The sequence below is a fragment of the Peromyscus leucopus genome, chromosome 6, assembly GCF_004664715.2.
Source record: "Peromyscus leucopus breed LL Stock chromosome 6, UCI_PerLeu_2.1, whole genome shotgun sequence".
Classification (NCBI taxonomy): Eukaryota; Metazoa; Chordata; class Mammalia; order Rodentia; family Cricetidae; genus Peromyscus; species Peromyscus leucopus.
Genome location: NC_051068.1, coordinates 65,017,613 through 65,036,477, shown reverse-complemented (window position 1 = coordinate 65,036,477; position 18,865 = coordinate 65,017,613). Strand labels below are relative to the sequence as shown.

The 18,865-nt window shown below is 49.5% G+C and overlaps 1 protein-coding gene across 9 annotated transcripts in view; it reads left to right on the top strand.

Annotated features, from left to right (window-relative positions):
- Dclk2 (doublecortin like kinase 2) overlaps positions 1–18,413 on the top strand; it is a 133,515-nt gene extending 115,102 nt beyond the window's left edge. For 4 of the 9 annotated variants that reach the window (XM_028860468.2, XM_028860467.2, XM_028860466.2 and 1 more), the window contains 6 exons: positions 3,854–3,987; positions 4,727–4,804; positions 10,199–10,295; positions 10,878–10,958; positions 12,144–12,260; positions 17,094–18,413. In XM_028860468.2, the coding sequence (XP_028716301.1) occupies positions 3,854–3,987; positions 4,727–4,804; positions 10,199–10,295; positions 10,878–10,958; positions 12,144–12,260; positions 17,094–17,336 (750 nt within the window). In that variant the 3' untranslated portion in view covers positions 17,337–18,413. Of the gene's footprint in view, positions 1–3,853; positions 3,988–4,726; positions 4,805–10,198; positions 10,296–10,877; positions 10,959–12,143; positions 12,261–14,696 lie in introns of all 9 variants that reach the window. The other 5 variants (XM_028860472.2, XM_028860470.2, XR_003733503.2 and 2 more) reach the window with 4 other exon arrangements.
- Positions 18,414–18,865: the final 452 nt, after the last annotated feature.

Sequence of the window (18,865 nt, the reverse complement as noted above, 5' to 3'; positions counted from 1 at the left end):
CCTCGCTCATGCTGGGAATCACTCCACCACGGAGCTGTACCATAGCCACTCAGTTTCTTAATCTGAATGGTCATCTCCAAAACTGGAATGCTGCCTCAAGGTGGACTGTGTGGAGGGTAGATAATGCAGAACACTGATGTCTCAAACATCTGCCTCGGCAATAATCAGGAAATCTGATTGGAGTTCCTCTTCTGCTCTAAGTATGTTTTCACCTCTTCTAAATCTGCATTAAGGGCCTGGTGGTCCCAAAGGGGAGGAAAATGGTTAGAACTAATGGTTGATGTAGACAGGCTGTGGAGTCGGACTCCGGAAATGGCCTTAGTAACATACACATGTCAGAGTGGCGTGTGTGTCGGCCATCTTGTATCTTAGATTAGTTAGCAGGCCGGCATTGGCCTGAGGAGAACGTGCCATTGAAGCACTAAAAGTCGATGCCCCTCGTGACTCTTGCTCTCTTCCTGTCTGAGAACTAATTCAGTTTTTAAGCAGCAGGGCATGCTGACATCTGATTTGCATCCCGTTCCCTGGTAGCAGTGTGATAACTTAAAGCCCTGCCAAGGCAGATGTATGGGCCGTGTGTCAGGGAGCATGGAGGTGGCCGTTAGTGCCGTGAGTTACAGCCCAGGGGTGCCCTGTCATAGTTAACTATGGGAGAGCAGTGATAAATTCAGGGTTTCCAGGAGTTCTGGGGACAGGAGAGAAGAGGTGTGGTTTCTCCTAGTTGATGTCCTTCTAAATCATTACGCTGGCATTTTATTTAGAGAGCATAAGGGATTGGCTTTGGCTCTGGGACCTGCGTTTCTCACGCTCTTCAGTTTTGCATTCTGCCAGCCATTTGATGGAGCATCTCTCAGTGTGAAGTGGGCCATTTGAACGTGGCGGGGCTGGGTTTTCACAGTTGTTTAAATTCATTCAGAATCTGCACACTTTGAGGCTGCCTGGGTTTGGGCATTGTGTAGCTACAGAACCCATTGCGTGGTGGTTCAGTGTGTCGAGATGACGAGGGCTCCTGGCTGCAAAGCCTGCTTGGTAGCTGAAGCTCGGTTCCGTGTGCCGGTTTCCTTGCCTGCCAAATGCAGGTAGCAGTTCCTTTTCTGGTTGGCCAGTGTGGTCCTCATCTAAGTCTAGTGGCGTGCTTGGGAGAGTATGTAAATCTGCAAAGTTCCCGAGGCTGTCGGTAACTGCCAAGAAGCCTGGGGAACTGCTGTTCTTCATTCCCTCCCTCTCTCCTTCCCTTCCAGGCCTCGTGCAGGGTAGGCCAGCTCCCCACCTCTGAGCTGTACCCCAAGCTCCACGGTCAGTCTCCTAAAACAGTGTCTCTTTGCCATGCGGAGACACCGTGGTGTTTAATTTTCCCTGTCGATTTAAAGAGAATCTCCAGTTCAGATTTAAAGATGATTAATATTTTCCCTATTTTCTTCTGCATGGGGAGGAGGTGATTCAGATAAATCACTGTGATTCCCCACTTCTCTGTCCAAGGCATACTTCCTCTTCGTGTTTAGCCCAGGAGGCCTACTTGTCCCGACAACTCAGCAGCTATCGGCTGCTCTGTCCTTTTCTGTCTGTACTTCGGCGTCTGACGCTGGGTTCTGTGGGGGATGTGAAAATGGCTTCCGAGACCGTCTGACAACCACCTCCCAGCACCCCTAGACATTTCTAAATGGAGGGTTTAAAATAAACAGCTTTATAAAAACAGTACCTAATGAGTTGTAAAAATAAAATAACAGTGACGTAGCTGAGACTTTGACTCATGGTACAGACATTTGGGAAATCATGCTTATACATGGCCTTATCACTACGGTGTCTTAGGGAATTTGGTTCTAATGTTTGGGTTTCAGTAAATGCACCATAAATCCTAACTCTAATTATATGAGATTGTTCTCACTCATGTTTACATTAAACACCATGGGTGGAGATTTGTCCTATGTGGCGTGACTAAGAATCTCGACTCTTGGCTTCCAGCTAGACCATTTGTATATTGGAGTATGTTTCTGCTGTGTTGTGCGGTTCACACAGAGCGATACATACTTTAGAGATACAAACCATCACCAGTACTCCATGACTCTCTAAAGTCATGAAGATGTGTATGAGCTGTGTACATGCTGTGGACAAACATGGAATATACTTCCATTACATGGAAGACACAGCATGTCCCAAAGGAAGAAACGTTCTGTAACAGATGAAGACAAGCAGGAGAGGGAGGCAGGCCATCAGTGGTCCTTCAAAATGCCTGTAAAGCTTGGATGGCACACCATAGGGTCTGTGCTTTCTACTGATGGCTGCCTAAGTCACCCCCTCAGTGGGTGATGCTCTTAGCTGCTTATGTTGAGAAAACGGCACTCTAAATATTTCCCCTTCCCGAGTTTGTAGTGGTTGAAATGAAAGTTCAGTTCAGTAGTAAAACACAAAGAAGAACAAGTAGTATGTAACATGTAAAAATAGAGACTTGCATATTGGTTTGGTCTGTGCAGTTACTATTCTCTGAAATTCGGTGCTTTCCAATAGACACACAAGCGACCGGTGTATACTGGCCAGTTTTGGATTATGCAGCGAGTCCCAAGTTAGCTGTGTACATGCTCCTTGGCTTCCAAAACTGTCTGCTTGTAATGTTATTTCCAGGCTTTTATCACTTAAGGAAGGTTTGCTTGGATATAAGGTAAATCTTACTCAATTATGTGGCCATTGTAAGCACATGGATATGTCTATAAGTATAAGAAATCTCAAGAAGGAAGTTCAAGTGACTCAGTGCTGCTCAAAGAGAGCCTTGTTAAGACTGGGACATCGAAGTTCATGTACACTTTTAACTTTTGAAAAACTATATAATATACTCAGTAACTCTCATGGTAAGTATTTATTGGAAATAATGTAATATCAGCTACATATCATTTTATTATATGTACCACAATTTACTTAGCCATCACTCTGTTAGCCAGTTGATTGAAACTGTGTTTAAAAATCATAAATACAGACATTGACAGCTGGGTATAACGTTTGGGTCTTTCTGCTCCTTTCGAAGGGATTCTTAGTTATAGATTTATTGGGCCGAAGTTCCTGTTTAGATTCATGCTGTCTGATTCTAAAGTGCATTTTCTTTCTAAGCTTCTGAGTTTTTTCCATGCAATGTTTATATTTTAGGTTTAGGGGTGTTTCAGTGGTTGGACAGCTGGTTAACATAACTAGACACTGAGCTCAGCCCTCAGCACCACACATGGAGCTAGAAAAGAGCCCATAATACTCATAGTTCACCAGCTGTCCAGAAAGCAAGCCTGCTAGAGAAGCCTAGCATTTACGTTTGATGAACCCCCTTCTTGGGGTGCTCCAGTATCTTAAGAACCACATTAAGCACTACATACAGGTCGGTTCCTGACCTGCTGGCGTTGGGACCTTGCTTCCTGCAAAGGGGAAAAATAGCATGTTTCCAATTTCACAGTTGAACAAAAATCTCTGAAGAGATATCTTGGCCCTTTAAGACTGTGGTACTCTTTTTTTTTTCTTTCTTTTCTTTTCTTTTCTTTTTTTTTTTTTTTTTTTTTTTTTTTTTTGGTTTTTCGAGACAGGGTTTCTCTGTGTAGCTTTGCGCCTTTCCTGGAACTCACTTGGTAGACCAGGCTGGCCTCGAACTTACAGAGATCCGCCTGCCTCTGCCTCCCGAGTGCTGGGATTAAAGGCGGCCGCCGCCACCGCCACCACCGCCACCACCACCACCACCACCACCCGGCAAGCCTGTGGTACTCTTACCAAAAGAACTTTCCTCAGGTCTTTCCTGTCTAATTCCAATGTCCCTCTCACAGTTATTGTAGGAGGAGAGAGAGAGAGAGAGAGAGGGGTGATTGTTGACTTGTTTCTGTTTCAGGTGTGCGAATATCCGGATGGAACCAAGTCTTTGAAGCTGGGAGACTTCGGGCTGGCTACAGTGGTTGAAGGCCCTTTGTACACCGTCTGTGGTACCCCGACCTACGTGGCACCAGAAATCATTGCAGAAACAGGGTGAGATTCTCCTGGTCTTGGGTCATGCCTTGTCATCGGTGAGAAAGGCACATAGCTGTCCCTGCTGCTTTGTGCTCAGTGTATCCTGGGAAGAAAGCCTGGGAAGCTGAGAGAGATGTGACCTAAACCACGACCTTAACGTTAAGGAATAGCTTGTTCTTATCTGGCTAAGAGCCCTAGGCCTGTACTTCTATGCTTTGGTCAGTGTTGGGGTGGGGACAGTGGTCCCTGATGGTGGTTAGATTGAGAGAAAACAGATGGCTTTTTCAGAGGATGACTCCTGTGACAGGAATGAAGGCAGTTCTTGAGCAAGGAGGCACATGCTCAGGAGGTCAACCCTTACCTGCTGTGGATATCGTTCTATATAAATAAAACACTGATGGCCAGTGACCAGGCAGGAAGTAGGTGACCAGGCAGGAAGTAGGTGAGACAAGGAGAGAGGAGAATTCTGGGAAGCGGAAGGCTGAGGGGAGAGACACTGCAGCCACTGCCAGGACAAGCAACATGTAAAGACTCTGGTAAGCCACCAGCCACGTGACAAGGTATAGATTTATAGAAATGGGTTAATTTAAGATAAAAGAACAGTTAGCAAGAAGCCTGCCACGGCCATACAGTTTATAAGTGATATAAGCGTCTGAGTGATTATTTTATAAGTGGATTGTGGGACTGCAGGGCTTGGGGAACCTGGAGAGAAGCCCTCCAGCAACACTTACCTGCTCTCCCTCACTCTGTTTTCCAGTTATGGCCTGAAGGTGGATGTTTGGGCAGCTGGTGTGATTACATACATCCTTCTCTGTGGATTCCCACCATTCCGGAGGTAACTCTATTTGAATTACAAATTCTCAGACACTTAACTCCTGGCAGAAAGGACCCTAAGCTGGTGAATAAAATTACCAGTTTAAAATGATATAAATACACCTTTCACTATTTATCTTAATTTACAGCCTACGAATGCAAACTCCTGTTTTTTCCTTGGTGTTTTGGTACATATAGATATAAATTGTGCTTGAACACTGGGTCATGCTTGCATACTCTGCCTCAGGGCTGTGACTAGGCCGACCATACTTCAGATGTGAAGTCTTTGCTTTGTGTAGGAACCTGTGAGCTCCTTCTTGGTGTCACACAGACTCTAGACTTTGCAGCTTCTCACTCATTTTAAAGAAGGGTCGGGTTAAAGCTCCTTGAGTGGAAACCGGGATCAGCTGGGTGTCCGTTTCCAAGTCCCTGGTGTAGGTATTACTTTTCCTTAATTCGAGAGCAGTGTCGTAAACATCTCGATTTTTATATAAATTTCTAAAACATTCAATTTCTTGTAAAACCAGCAACTCTTTATGGTAGTCTTAGCCCTACATGTGACATTTCTTACCTGAGAAGTGGAGTCACAGAAAATCTTGGCAGCTCCATGCTGGCCTGGTGGGAACAGAGGCGAACACAGGCATGCTTCAGGCCGGTTATGGTTCCAGGGCTGAGCCAGCCACGTTGGCTACAGCTCTTTTGCTCTGTTTCATCACCTGTTCTGGGCAGGTGACTGACGTGGAAGCAGAAGGGCATCTACTAGTGTGTGCCTTCCTGCCCCTCCCTCACTCTGTTGGTGAGTGGCTACCCGTGGTGAGCCAGGTAAGTGATGGCCGGAGTGCACAAGCCCCGTCCTCAAAGCTGAGATTTTAGACCCATCTCAGCCACTGTAAGGAACCTCCACAAACTATGTGGCCAATTGAGACTGGAAACTTATTCTCACGATGCTGGAGGCTGAGGGGTTCAAGACCAACACACCAGCAGGTTTGGTGTCTGGTATGGACCTACCTCCTGGGCAAGGCGCAGCCATCTTCTCTGTGCAAATTCTCACAACAGAAGAAGGATGACCTCTAGGATCTTCTTACTGCCTAGCTTTTTTTTGTAAATGGTGTTGTGGTTTGAGCTTAAGGCTTCATGCTAGGCAAGGCCTCTACCGCTGAACTATATCCTCGCCAGGGTCTTTCCCAAGAACACTACAATTGTCTTCATGAAGGCTCTGCCCTCCTAACTCTGGCTGTGACCCGAAAACCCGCCTCCTAATGCTGTCCAAGTGAGGATTAGGTTTCCCCATAAGGAGTTTTGAGGCGTACACCATGGTGTTTAAATGTTGCATTGGGTCAGCAAATGAAAAATAGTTTATCTTTTCTTTCCTAACATTTGTTATGAAAACTTCCTGGAGCAAAGGAAGTTTTAATTTTTTTTTCTTTAAATTCTGACATTTTCCATGGTTCTATGGTGATTTAACTGATAATTGCTGTGAGCAGAGTGCCACAGAAATGTTAGTCTGCTTTGAAGAGCTGCTGGTACAGAGACATGGAGCACAAGAATAATGACCCAGACCAACTGACTGGGGTGTGCTTGCTTGCCTGGCTCCATGGTGGCTAAGCATAGCGTAAGTGTGAAGAAGTTATCTGATGGACTCCATGATGTAAGGCAGAAAGGAGGAAGTAGAGGGTGGATCCTATGTGGTCTTTTTACAGGCACTTGGGGACTGGGATGGTTTGGGTGATGATTTTTGGGGGGAGCGAGTCAAATGTAGAAGGATGGTGTGTTTTGCTGACATGTGATATCTGGACCAGTTAACATGGAGTTCCTCTTCATATCAAGTTCATATCAAGGACGAGGGGTTTGGGGGATCAGCATTAGGGAATGTATACTCACAACTCCCTCTAGTGTTTATAGTTTCTGATGCAGCCAGGGAGCGTTGTGTTTGTATTGTCATGGAAGTGGGTTCAAGTTGGATGTCACTGTTGCTGGAGGGCAGCAGCCTTGTGAGATGGAGAGGGGGGTGGGGCTCATTAGAACAGCCCACTGCCTTCTGAAGGGCTGCCCAGTGTCAGAAAAACCTGTCTCACTTTTACGTTTTAAGAAAATGCTTTTCCTCTTTGCTAGTGAGATAATCTGTGACATGAAACATCTCTTCTAGAAGCATCTTTGACGCACAGACATGCTAGGCAGATTTACAACCCACTGTTATATAAAAACATATATGGGACATTAAGGATGTGTTGATTTAAATGATTATTGTTTAGTTTGGATGGCATAAACTTGGGCATACTGGGGCTGGGGAGGGAGCTCATTGAGTTGTTAGAGGGCTTTGTGACACGTGCAGCCCTTGGTCCAGTCTCCAGCACTACATAAAACCCAGGATGACAGCACACAGGACTTGGGATCAAGGAAGATACAAAGTTCAAAGCCATCCTTGGCTATGTAGCAAGTTTGAAGCCATGCTGGGCTATATGAGACCCTGCCTCAAAAATAAATTAAATAAATAAATAAATAAATAAATAAATAAAGCAACAACAGCATATACATGTATGTGTATGTATATTGAAGTTCTTTAAGCAAGTATTCCAAGTGCTTTCTTTGTCTTATACGAAGTTGCCTTTAACTGGAAGTTTTTGAACTGAGGTTGTTACTTGGAATTCGCTCTTTCATCATCTGTCACTGAAAGAGAGACCGTTTTCTTCTTAATTGCCTGTTTTATACTCACAGCCCCTTCATCTAAGGGATAGATTGTCTTAGAATAAAAAAAAACACCCCAAAGCGGCTCTACCAGACCTTGTAGTATAAATGTGATGATGAATCCAGCGTGGATTCAAACGGAGTAGCTGTTTGTACCTGATTACCAGGCACGGTGGACCGTCTGCAGGGAGATGCTCTTCACTGGGTGCACAGCTCTGATGATTGACAGCGTAGATCCTTGGGGTCCTATTCTAACTGGTTAGCACTCTGGGGTCTCTTTTGCTGAGTTGGACTATATTGCTTGGAGTCTGTGGACTGCTGTACATGGCTGTTGCAGATGGACTCCAGCTTTTAGCTGTGTATTAGCTAAATGATCAGGTCAATATAAGCTACCTTTAACTCCAGGAAAAAAATAAAGGGAGGATGAATAGGGTGATAGGAACAATTTTTTTTTTTTTTAATTTATTGTATTTCATGTGCATTGGTGTTTTGCCTGCACTGGAATTACAGACAGTTGTTAGCTGCCATGTGGGTGCTGGGAATTGAACTCGGGTCCTCTGGAAGAACAATCAGTACTCTTAACCCCTGAGCCATCTCTCCAGCCCTGATAGGAACAGTTTTGAAAGTAGATTTTATGTATGTCTTCTTCTAACATCGTCTGGTGTGCTCTTGCTTCTGAAGGCTTCTGTAGAATCCCGCTGTGTTCTTCTTCAGTTTCACTCTTTTTGAAGGGGCACTCAACTGATTACAGCGGTGCTTCCAAAGAAATGTGTGTGCACTCACTTTCCAGGCCAGCAATAGTGACTCTTGCCTGGTTGTCCCACCCGGCCCTTGCTCCGCGGTGTACCTCTGTCCTTCTGTGTGGACCAGCAGGTGTCTCCCAGTGTGTCCCTTGACTGTAACGGTCAGTCGGGTCATTAGAAAGACCTAGTTACTGTACCTAGACCCGGCCCTACGTGATCTGTTTCTAAGGACTCCACGCTTTATGCTCTTTGAGAAGGTGGGAACCAAACCCCTAAAAGCTTGGCAGAGATAGTCTAAGAAATGTATACTCTCCCCAGGTAATTCCTGATGTGTACTCCTGGATTTTAGTTTTGGTCCTAACAGCCTATTCTGAGTTTTCTCTTGGGGCCTGTGGTGGACCAAGAAAGCTAGACATGTTTCCTGTTTCTAGTCCCGTGTTCACCACACCCACACCTTTCCCTTCAGTGGTCACATCCCACTGGCACTTCCATCCACTGTTGAGTGCCACAGATTTGTTAGACACTGTTGTGTGTTTCGGGAAGGGGCAAGCAGCGCGGCTTGGGAGACATTCCCTTGAGAGCATCTGAGGTGCTTTGCCTTGACTGAGCAAGCCTAGCTGGCATCTTTGGAATGTTCTTTCTCTGAGACTGAGCACAAAGGAAAGTTGAGTTGTGGGGAGCAAGTCAACGTTGTGATTCCTTAAATCTAGGTCTGAACTCCGTATGATTTTCAATAATCTTGGTGTTTTGTTGAAAATGTAGAAAAAGAAAGGTTGAGTAGAGGCTGCTTTTGTGCTGTTAGAGGCATGAGCCACGGGGGATGCCAGTCTTCCCCACCATGGTTTCCATTATCTGTAATTTCTGGTTTTTTGTTGTGCTCTGTGTGTGTGTGTGTGTGTGTGTGTGTATGTATATATATATATATATATATATATAATTATATAAGATCTCTTTTTTTTTCTCTCTCTCTCCACACACACACACACACACACACACACACACACTCACGCACGCACGCACGCACGCACGCACGCACGCACGCACACACTAGTTTTTCTCCCTGAGATAGGCTCTGGCTGTTTCTTTGGTTGGTCTTGAACCTCTGTGTAGCAGGAATCTTAAAAGTTCTTATTAATAAAATCAAACCCGAGGTCAGTTATTGGGGTCAATGCTGGTAGATCAGAGAGACAGAACAAGCCACAGCTATCTCACCTCGCCGGATCCTCAGCTGGTCTTGTCTCCTCAGACTGGAGGCTTCTGAGTCCTCATCCCGAATGGGTCTCAGCTGAATTACTGCTCAAAAGCCTGAATACTTAACCAGCCAAATGCTTAACCAGCCAAAAGCTTCTAGTTTCTGGTCCTCATGCCTTATATATCTTTTTGCTACCACCACTCCCTGGGATTAAAGGCTGGCTTTCTGGGATTAAAGGCGTGTCACCATGCTTGGCTATTTCCAATGTGGCCTTGAACTCACAGAGATCCAGAGGGATTTCTATCTCTGGAATGCTAGGATTAAAGGTGTGAGTGCCACCATTTTCTAGCCTTTGTATCTAGTGGCTGTCTGTTCTCTGACCCCAGATAAATTTATTAGAGTACACAATATTTTGGGGAACACAATACCACCACACCTCTGGGCTCAAGTAGTAATATTGCCTCAGCTCTCCCAGTATCTGGTACTACAGGGACACGCCCCAACACCCGGCTTTCATTTTAACCCTTTATAAGCACCCTTTGTGGGGCATTAAGTGCACAGCCATTCATACCATCCACTGCTGGAACTTTTTCATCTTTCTAAAGAACTGGAACACTCTGCTTGGGTCATTTTCTGTCTCTCTGGCTCCCAGGCCTAGGAAGTGTCCTTTGGCTCGTTGTCCAGAAGGAAAATTCTGTTATCACCATGCAGCTCTGACCCACAGCTGAGCCTTGACTCCGACCCGTTGCCCAGAGACCCCTAGGGACTCTAATTTTTCCCATTTCCTTGTCACCAGTGAGAACAATCTCCAGGAAGACCTCTTTGACCAGATCTTGGCTGGGAAGCTGGAGTTTCCAGCCCCCTACTGGGACAACATTACAGATTCTGCCAAGGTACCGTGCGGGGCTCTTCCTGTGTACACGCAGAGGCCTGTGTGAGGCGCTGAGCAGCCCCAGCTTGGGCTCAGAGGCTTGACTTTTAAAGTGTGGTCTTTTTGTAAGTGTACCCTATCGTAGAGTCTCTGAAGTCGCTAATTAGATCGACATCTGGACCACAGCGCTCCTCCACTGCTCCCCTAATGTCGATAAACGTTCACGCCCTTCTTTCTTAGACAAGTGTATGTTGGGCGCTCCTCACAGTATAGTAATGAATGAATGAACTAAGTGATGAAAGGGAACGCAGTATCCTACTGTGGAGTGAAGATAAAGACCCGAAGTCTTAGGAGAGCCAATCTTAGTTGTTGCAGAGTCAGGGGAGACTTCTCATACACTGCTGCCCCGGCCGTGGATGTGGGCCATGTCTCCGCTCTGCAAGTGTGGGTGGTTGGCTTCATGCTCGGTGGCTGAGCTGCTGGGTTGGCTCTTGATTTCTGTATTTATGCTGGGATTCCCCTCTTTGTCCTCTGTGGTCTCCTACCCCTTCCCTTTCCTTCCCTCCCCTTCCCTCCCCTTCCCTCCCCTTTCTCCCCTTTATAGGAATTAATCAGTCAAATGCTTCAGGTAAACGTTGAAGCTCGCTGTACTGCGGGGGAGATTCTGAGTCACCCCTGGGTGTCCGTAAGTACCCACATTCCCAGGGATTTATATTGTATGGCCAGCAGCATGCTCCCTTCCTTGTGTGTGTTTCCCACAGAGAGAGTTGGGCATTCAAATTCTATAGCAGATACAGTGTCTGTCCTAATGATCAAGTAGTGTGGGAGAAGATGGCTGACTCCAGAGTCCTCCATCTGCTCAGTGAGTAACCTGGATAGTCTGTCCCTTGCTGGATCTCAGTTTACTCATCTGCGAAGTGATGGGGTTGGCCAGGATGCCCCTTAAGGGTCCCTCCCGTGGCTTCTTTCTAGTTGTGGGGTTTATGTTTCCCCGGAGGTGGACATGTTTCAGACTGTGACTCTGTGTCCTCGTGGCATGCAGTCCTCCTGTGGACTGGAAAGAGAGATGATCTCTCCCAGAGGTGGCAGAGAAGATGTGCTGGTCACATGCTCCCTCTCGAGGTCAGCTCCTGAATCCTGGGTTAGCTAGCCCCAAGGCCATGTCACTGTGTACCTCCTCCACCCTGCAAACTGCTTCCCTGCCGAGTGACTAACGGAGAAGGTGCCCGTCTCTGTCTCTGTGAGAATTAAGGCTGTCAGCCCAGTGACTTGTGTACTGGGGACCGAGCTTGAGCATGGGGGCTTGTTCTCTGCTACTTTCTTCTTTTAACTTAAGAAGTGGGTCAAACATGAGGCTCAAGCCACATTCCCTCCTCAGCCTGCCCATAACCAGAGCTACAGCAAGGCATCACCACACCAGACACACCTTCTTGATTAAAACGATAAGCTGTTCATTTTTGTATTTCCATGGGAAGACTTGTGTTATAGGTGCCCCGGGTAAGGGTCTCAGAAACCCAAACATTGCCATCCTTCCTTTTCGTGGAGACCCGTGCTTTCTCCTGGGTCAGAGGTGGGAATGGATGGCACAATGCCTTTCTGAAGGCAGGAGGCCGGCGCTGCAGTGTTGTGTGTCTCCGCCACGCTGAGGATGGAGTCCAGGGTCTACTGCATGCTAGTCCCGTGCTCTTCCACAGCGCTGTACAGAGGCAGCAATGGCCTTCGAAAGAACTGAACTTCTTCTTGTGGCCGAGAGGAGCTGTTCAGGAAGGAGTCCTTAGGGTGAGGGTGGGGGAGGGGCCGTAACTGTAGAGAGCCGATGAGGTGTTAAGGGTCCAGGGTCAACTGTGTTTGTTTTTCTTCCTTTCTGTAGGATGACGCATCCCAGGAGAATAATATGCAGGCTGAGGTTACAGGTAAACTCAAACGGCACTTTAATAACGCGCTCCCCAAACAGAACAGCACCGCCACCGGGGTCTCCGTTATCATGGTGAGTGGGGTGCAGAGCCCTGCCCCAGAGAACTGGGGGCGTCTGGCCTGCCTGCTGAGCTGGAGTTGTCTCTGAACTAGATAGCCAGGGTCCCACGCATGGAAGCCGGTGTCTTCCATGTTCCCGTTTTCCTGGGGGGATTGACTGGCATGTGAAGGTGCTTCCAGCCCTACCCCTGACTCTGCATGGCAGGCTAGAGGCTGGGAGGTGATGTGGAAGCTATAGTGGTAGGTAGGCGCAGGGAGCGCCTGGGCTTGGGCCTTCCTGGGCGGTTGCTGCCCGTCTCATACCCGCTGCTACATCTAGGGAGAGGTTGCCAGGCAGCCCCGCAGGCTGGGCCCCCAAGGCAGTAAGGCCCTGCCTCCTCAGGCTCATGATTCTCGGGCATGCGATTTCCTTGGGACTTGGGATAAGAAACAGCCAAGTTAACAAACGTCCCCTTTTAAAGACAGTGTTTAATTTAAAAAAAAAAAAAAAAAAAAGTTGGTGTATTTTTAAAGCCATAGAAGAATACTTTTTTTAAAAAATAGTTTTTCATGGTTAAAATTTTATATAAAAAAGTAACAATGATCCTATTTTTGCACTTCTTCCAAACTACTTAAGGCCACATATCTAAATATTTAAACACATCAAATGAAAACCAAAAGAAAATATAGGACAGAAAAAGAAAACACAAGCAAGGTCATTAATTTCCTGCCCAGGCTGGGGCTCTTGTGAAGTGGGACTGGGGGCCGCTCCGAGCATCTCCCACCTGCTGCTCGGCCAGGGCATCTCCAGCAGCAGCTGCTCGGTCCTGCCCACTCACAGCAGACAGCAGGGCCAGCGGCCCCGGAAGCACCCTCTCCCGAGGGGCAGCGGCCTGCGATGGGCCGACTCAGCAGCTCTGTCCCCTCCTGGAGCAGCCTCTTGTCACCTGGGAAAGGTTCTGTGTCAGGCGAATGTGGGCGTCCAGGAAGCCACAGCCTGCACATGGCCCTTATGGACGTGAGCCCTGCTGTTGGTGAAGCCCTGCTCCTTCCTGGTACCTGCTGGTCTGTGATGCTGTGCCTTCCTCCAGGGAGGCTGGGTTCATTCGGTAGGCTCCCTCCCATTGTCTCGTAGGACTTTGGGATGCTCCATGTCGAACCCTGGAAGAGTGGAGTTGTGGTTTTTCTTTCCACCATGGCAGTGTCTTACCAAAAACCCGAGAAAGTCTGAGAGGTCACAGAGTTCCGGCTTCTGAGTTGAAAAGAACCACCCCTGTAGAGCTGACTGCAGGAGGGAGACCCCTTCCCAGGGGTATTTTGAGACCTTCCCCATGAGCAGAAGCAGTGTGCCTCTATGCCATGCATGGTGGTGTGGGCAGCTTCTGAGGAAGAGGAAACCATGAAGAGTCTGCGTTTGTGCTGGGGTGCAGTGTGCGTGCTTACGTGTGTAGACCTAGCAACATCTAGTAAAGGCTTCAAGAGAATCTGTTGCAATCAGATTTCATATGGTACGGTGATTGGCTTTCTAGTCTTCTGAGACGTGTAACCTTGCAGCCCTGTAGGAGAATTTACCCAGTGGCTCACTGGAATCCATGGCCATAGGCCTGGGCCCTGCCTCCTGACCACTGAAGCTCAGCTGAGGTCCTAGAGTGACTGACAGTCCTCCTGGGGGCCAGTGTAAGCCATGTTCTGGGTAATAATGCAGAGAACCTCTCATCACTTTACCAACAGCAATTTCCCCCTTGCTAATGGAGTTAGTCAGATGTCAAACCCTCTGTTTTAATGGGGTGTTCCTGTGAAAGAACAACCCTTAAGAAGGGGACTGAATAAAAACTGCGTGTTGACGTATGTGCAGGAGCCGTTGGCACATGTTGGCGGTGACATCCAGCTCACCTGGGTTCTCTGCATGAGCCTGCAGATGTGAGCACTAAGGAACTGCCGGTGGTATCACTGCATTCAGGACCTCCGGGAGATACTCCCGGGACTCTTTTCTGGCCGTCTCTGTTCTCAGTGGTTCAAAGCCAGCCTGCCAGATTTGACCTATTCCTCAAAAGTAGCCGAAGGCTTCTAGCTTGTCTGTCCCCCAGTCAGGGCTGGGCCTAGGTGTGGTTGCAGGGGAGGGCGTGTGTAACATTTGGGGCCCTCCATCATGTTATGACTGTGCATCGAGGCATCCCATTCCTGCGGACAGTTTTAAATTCTTTTTATATTGAAAATAAGCACAGAATGCCTGTCTCTGGCATTAATTGGTCATTACTGAGTATATGGTCGCAGAAGCAGAAGGGTGGGGTGTGTTTTACAGCTGAAATGCTACTGACCTCTGTGCATAACTTAAAGACGGGGCCTTGCCTTGTGCCACCCCAGCATTGTCCCCAAAGTAGGTACCCAGGCTGCAGTGGTAGGATAGGGACTCATTTACAAAGGTGAGGGACGGGGAAGCTGATGCTGATGTCTGCGTTTCATTTGACAGTTTGATTTGACAGTTTGAGAGGCACCTCACACAGAGAGTCCCGCTCTTTCCCCAGTTGAGACATGGGAAATCCCGAAGCAGACCCTGGTATTCAACATACTGTGTTTGTGGGAGCCCCCCCCCCAATTCTCAGCCCCTCTTCCAACTGCATGCTTGTCTCAGACTTCTGACCCTCGGCTTCCTGCTGGTATGGGTCTTCTGAACCACTGACCTCCTTCTGGCCAGCCCAGCACAGCCCAGCCCAGCACACCTTTGGGGAGCTTCGTGTTAGACCTCTCAGCTTGTCAGCCTGCTTTCCTGCTCAGAGCGGGCTTCCAGCTGTCCTGTGCCCTGCTCCTGTCCACATAGGTGACAGTCCTGTGCCCTGTTCCTGTTTATATAGGTGACAGTCCTGTGCCCTGCTCCTGTTTATATAGGTGACGACAGTCCTGTGCCCTGCTCCTGCCCACATAGGTGACAGTCCTGTGCCCTGCTCCTGCCCACATAGGTGACAGTTCTGTCCCCTGCTCCTGTTTATATAGGTGACAGTCCTGTGCCCTGCTCCTGTCCACATAGGTGACAGTCCTGTGCCCTGCTCCTGTCCACATAGGTGACAGTCCTGTGCCCTGTTCCTGTCCACATAGGTGACAGTTCTGTGCCCTGCTCCCATTTACATAGGTCAAGGGCATCTTTCTGGAAATGACAGCAGGCGATGAGTGTCTTTGTGAGGTTTTTGTGCTTTGTCAAGAGCTGCTGTGTTTATCAGTAAGACAACGTGTGTCAGGCGGTCTCTAGGAAAAGGACGTGATCACATTGGAGAGAGTTTCAGAGAGGCCGATGGTCTTTGTCACACTCTGCCTCTCCCTGACAGTCCTCAGCATGCAGATGAAGGAGAGTGTATTTGGGAGGTGGCTTCTTTGTCCCAGTGAGGCACAAAGCCTCGGCGACCGGAGGGGCCATCTTGTGGCCGAGAAGGGAAAGACAAGGCAGCTCCTTCCCTGGTCTGGCCGAGGAGGAATGTCGCCAGATGTACATTCTTTCCACCCCAGGGGGCGCTCTGCTGACTTGTAGGGGGTGATGGTGGTGATTCGGGGTTACTGTTTGGATCGTGTTGCTTCTGTTGAAAGTAAGTCCGGTTTCTGTCCCCGCTTCTCTCCCTTCCTGCCTCTCTGCCGCTGCCTTGCTTCCCCTGACTAGGTCCAAGGCCATGGTATGTACTAACCGCACCGCCAGCTTCCGTCTGCCATGCACGCTCATGTTCTCGGGGCCAGAAGCGAAGAGGGGGAATAGTTAGGGTGTGTGGCTTTCTTCTACCCCGGAGAAAGTCTGTTAGAAGTACGTGCTGCCTGTCTCGTGGGGGTCAGGGGGGCAGAGTGGCCGGCCCGGTCCCAGCAGCTCGGGAGCTAAGTTTCAGGCCAGGCTTCACCCACGCACCCCAGTTGACTGAAGCTGGCCTCTGAAGGCCACGAGCGCTCAGCTTGAGGTTGGCAGGAGCCGTGGGGGACGCGACCCACGCTGCCTGTCTTGAGAAGCCTCGATACCTGTTCTTTCTCCATCCCTTTTTTATTTTTAAATCTGTGTGATTGTAGTGGACGAATCAATGGGACCACTCCCCTGCCTTGGGAGTTAGACTGCAGAATGCCTCCCGGTCCCTTCATCTTAGAAGATGGTACCCAAGACCCACAGTCTCTCCACCTTTAGGAAACCCAGTGAAGCGGCTGTTGCTGGCTCCCAGAGCACCCGGGCTCCAGTGAGGCAGAGGAGACTCCATGCCTGGGGCCCCCCAGGATGGTTGAGAAGGAAGCCCTTGAGGGGTTGAGTAGATGGATAATGCAGGGGTCCAGCAGGTGCAGGCTCTCTCACAGGGAGAGGGGCAGGCAAAGATACCATGGAGAGTCCATGTGGCTGCACCCCAGTGGATTCCTGGGCATATCACAGATGCCCTTCGGCTGTAAGGGCATTGTTTCTTTCTGACATGTAAGGGCCGCCTATCTGTGACAAGAACTTTCTTTAGATAAGTGTACTAGTGTACTAGAGCAGCTGGCAGAGGCTGCCTGTCGTCCAGCACTCGTGGGTGTGGGCGTGGGCCAGACACTCAGAACTCAGGTGCAGCTCACCCCAGATTCGCTCAGGCCGCCTTGTGCGGGCCAGCCGCGTTTCCCGCCACTCCCCCCCCCCCCCCAGCTCCCAGCCCAGGCTGTGATGAGGGCAGAGGCAAAGGGCAGCTGCTGGGATGGGGTGGGGGTTGGGGGGAGTGGGGCTCAGTTCCCTTTAGACGTCCCTCCGCTGGAGGCCTGGTGTATTTCTCCTCTTCCGTTTCTGTGTCCTGTGCATGCATGCTGTGTCCTGCTTTCTGGTCCTGGGAGTGGGATGGAGCCAGGCCTGGATAATGTGGTGTCTCTGCCGCTCTCTCCCCAGAACACGGCTCTAGATAAAGAGGGGCAGATTTTCTGCGGCAAGCACTGTCAAGACAGCAGCAAACCCGCCAGGGAGCGGACCTCGCCAGCCCCTCCCCCAGCCCGGGAGGCCCCTCCCCCAGCCCGGGAGGCCCCTCCCCCAGCCCGGGAGGCCCCTCCCCCAGCGGAGTCTCCCAAGCCCCCTCGACCTCCAGCCGCCTCTGGCTGTGATCCTGCAGGGACCTGGCGCCGCCACCGAGACTGAACGCTGTGTAGACAGGCCCGAAGCTGCTCGCCGCCTCCGCCGCCGCCTGCCAGGAAGGCGACTCTTGACCAGGCCTCATCTCCTTGCTGAAAGAGCCTTTCCGTCCTGACTGCTGTTTTGACAGTTTGTTGGCATGTTCTGTCACGGCCTGGGAACAGGACTGGGGTATCCTGGAGCCCGTGTTCAGGATGGCCTCGTGTACCCTGGGTTCTGCCCTCTCTAGTTCCTGGCCATGTCAAGCCATGTCAGTTGTGGAGACATATTTGGAGTGACTCATTTTACATCAGCCGTGTTTCTAGTTCAGTAGACACTTGGCGGCTTTACACAGAGAATGTGCAACTTTTATCCGGAATTACATTCTTTTTATAGAAATGCATCGGATGAACTAGGGTTCTCCTACTGAAGGATACTCCAAGTGCTCCCTTCCCCCCGGGGACACAGTTGTGATTGTTCCTTTGTAATGTCCTGTGAGAAGCAACATGGCCGCCGCCTCTTCATAGGAAGCCTGAGGCTCCTGGCTTCTGGATAGAAGAACTGATCACCTCCGATTCCTGACTGAGGGAATGCATCCTGATGCCCCAGGAAGCAGCTCCCCTCTGGCTGGGGTGCAGGGCTCACAGACCTGTCAGACATGCCCTCAGTTTCCCCTAGCATTCCCTACACATGTATTAATAAATGCTTATGAAGTTGGCCTGGGGCTTTTCAGTGGACTGTGCAGCAGCTCTTGGAAGAGCAGGATGACCTTGACTGTGTCCCCACCAGGGGCTCCTCCCCCTCTGCTGTCTGTGAAGAGCACTCCAAAGCCATGGCAGGTCTGCTGAGACCCAGCGGGGACTGGGGCGCATGGTGCTCCTTGAATGTCCTGTGACAACCTTCTGGAAGGCTGCTGGCAGTTTTTCCTTTTTTTCCACCGCCCTACTCTTTTTAATAATTGTATATAACTGTATTGTCTTACCTGCTTGTCTTCTGAACGGGTGGGCCTACAGTTCACTCTCATTGTTAGATTTTTGCCTTCTCCAAGTATCCCCGACCTGCAATAAACTCCTCCCTCTTCGGAAAAGCCATGGGGTGGGCAGAGGTTTCTGTGTGGTTGATTTGGACAGTGCATGTGATCAGAGCACCTCTCCTTGGTCCAGACCCTCAGGGGCCAGTGTCTGGGGCCACTCCTGCGAGAGCACACAGATCTTTGCCGTGGCTGAAGTGTATGTGACCACAGGTGCCGAGACGCGGACCAAAGCACCAAAAGGAGCAAGCTGGTCAGAGAGGGAGCTAGGGACAATCATAGAAAAGCTGGGGCTCAGAGAAAGTGGGCTGGAGCAGCTTCCCATGCCTATCCCGGCTGGGGCCCCGCTTCTCTGACTTGTAAGTTACAAGTTTCCCCGTGAGGCCCTGCTTTCTGCTTAGGACACTGCTCATCTGTGCCTCTGGTCACCCAGAGCTGTCTCTGTCACCTTCTCGGAGCTTTACATCGGTCCGGCTGGAAACCCCTGGCCAGGCTCCAGATCTCTCGGCTCAGGATGCTGAGGGAA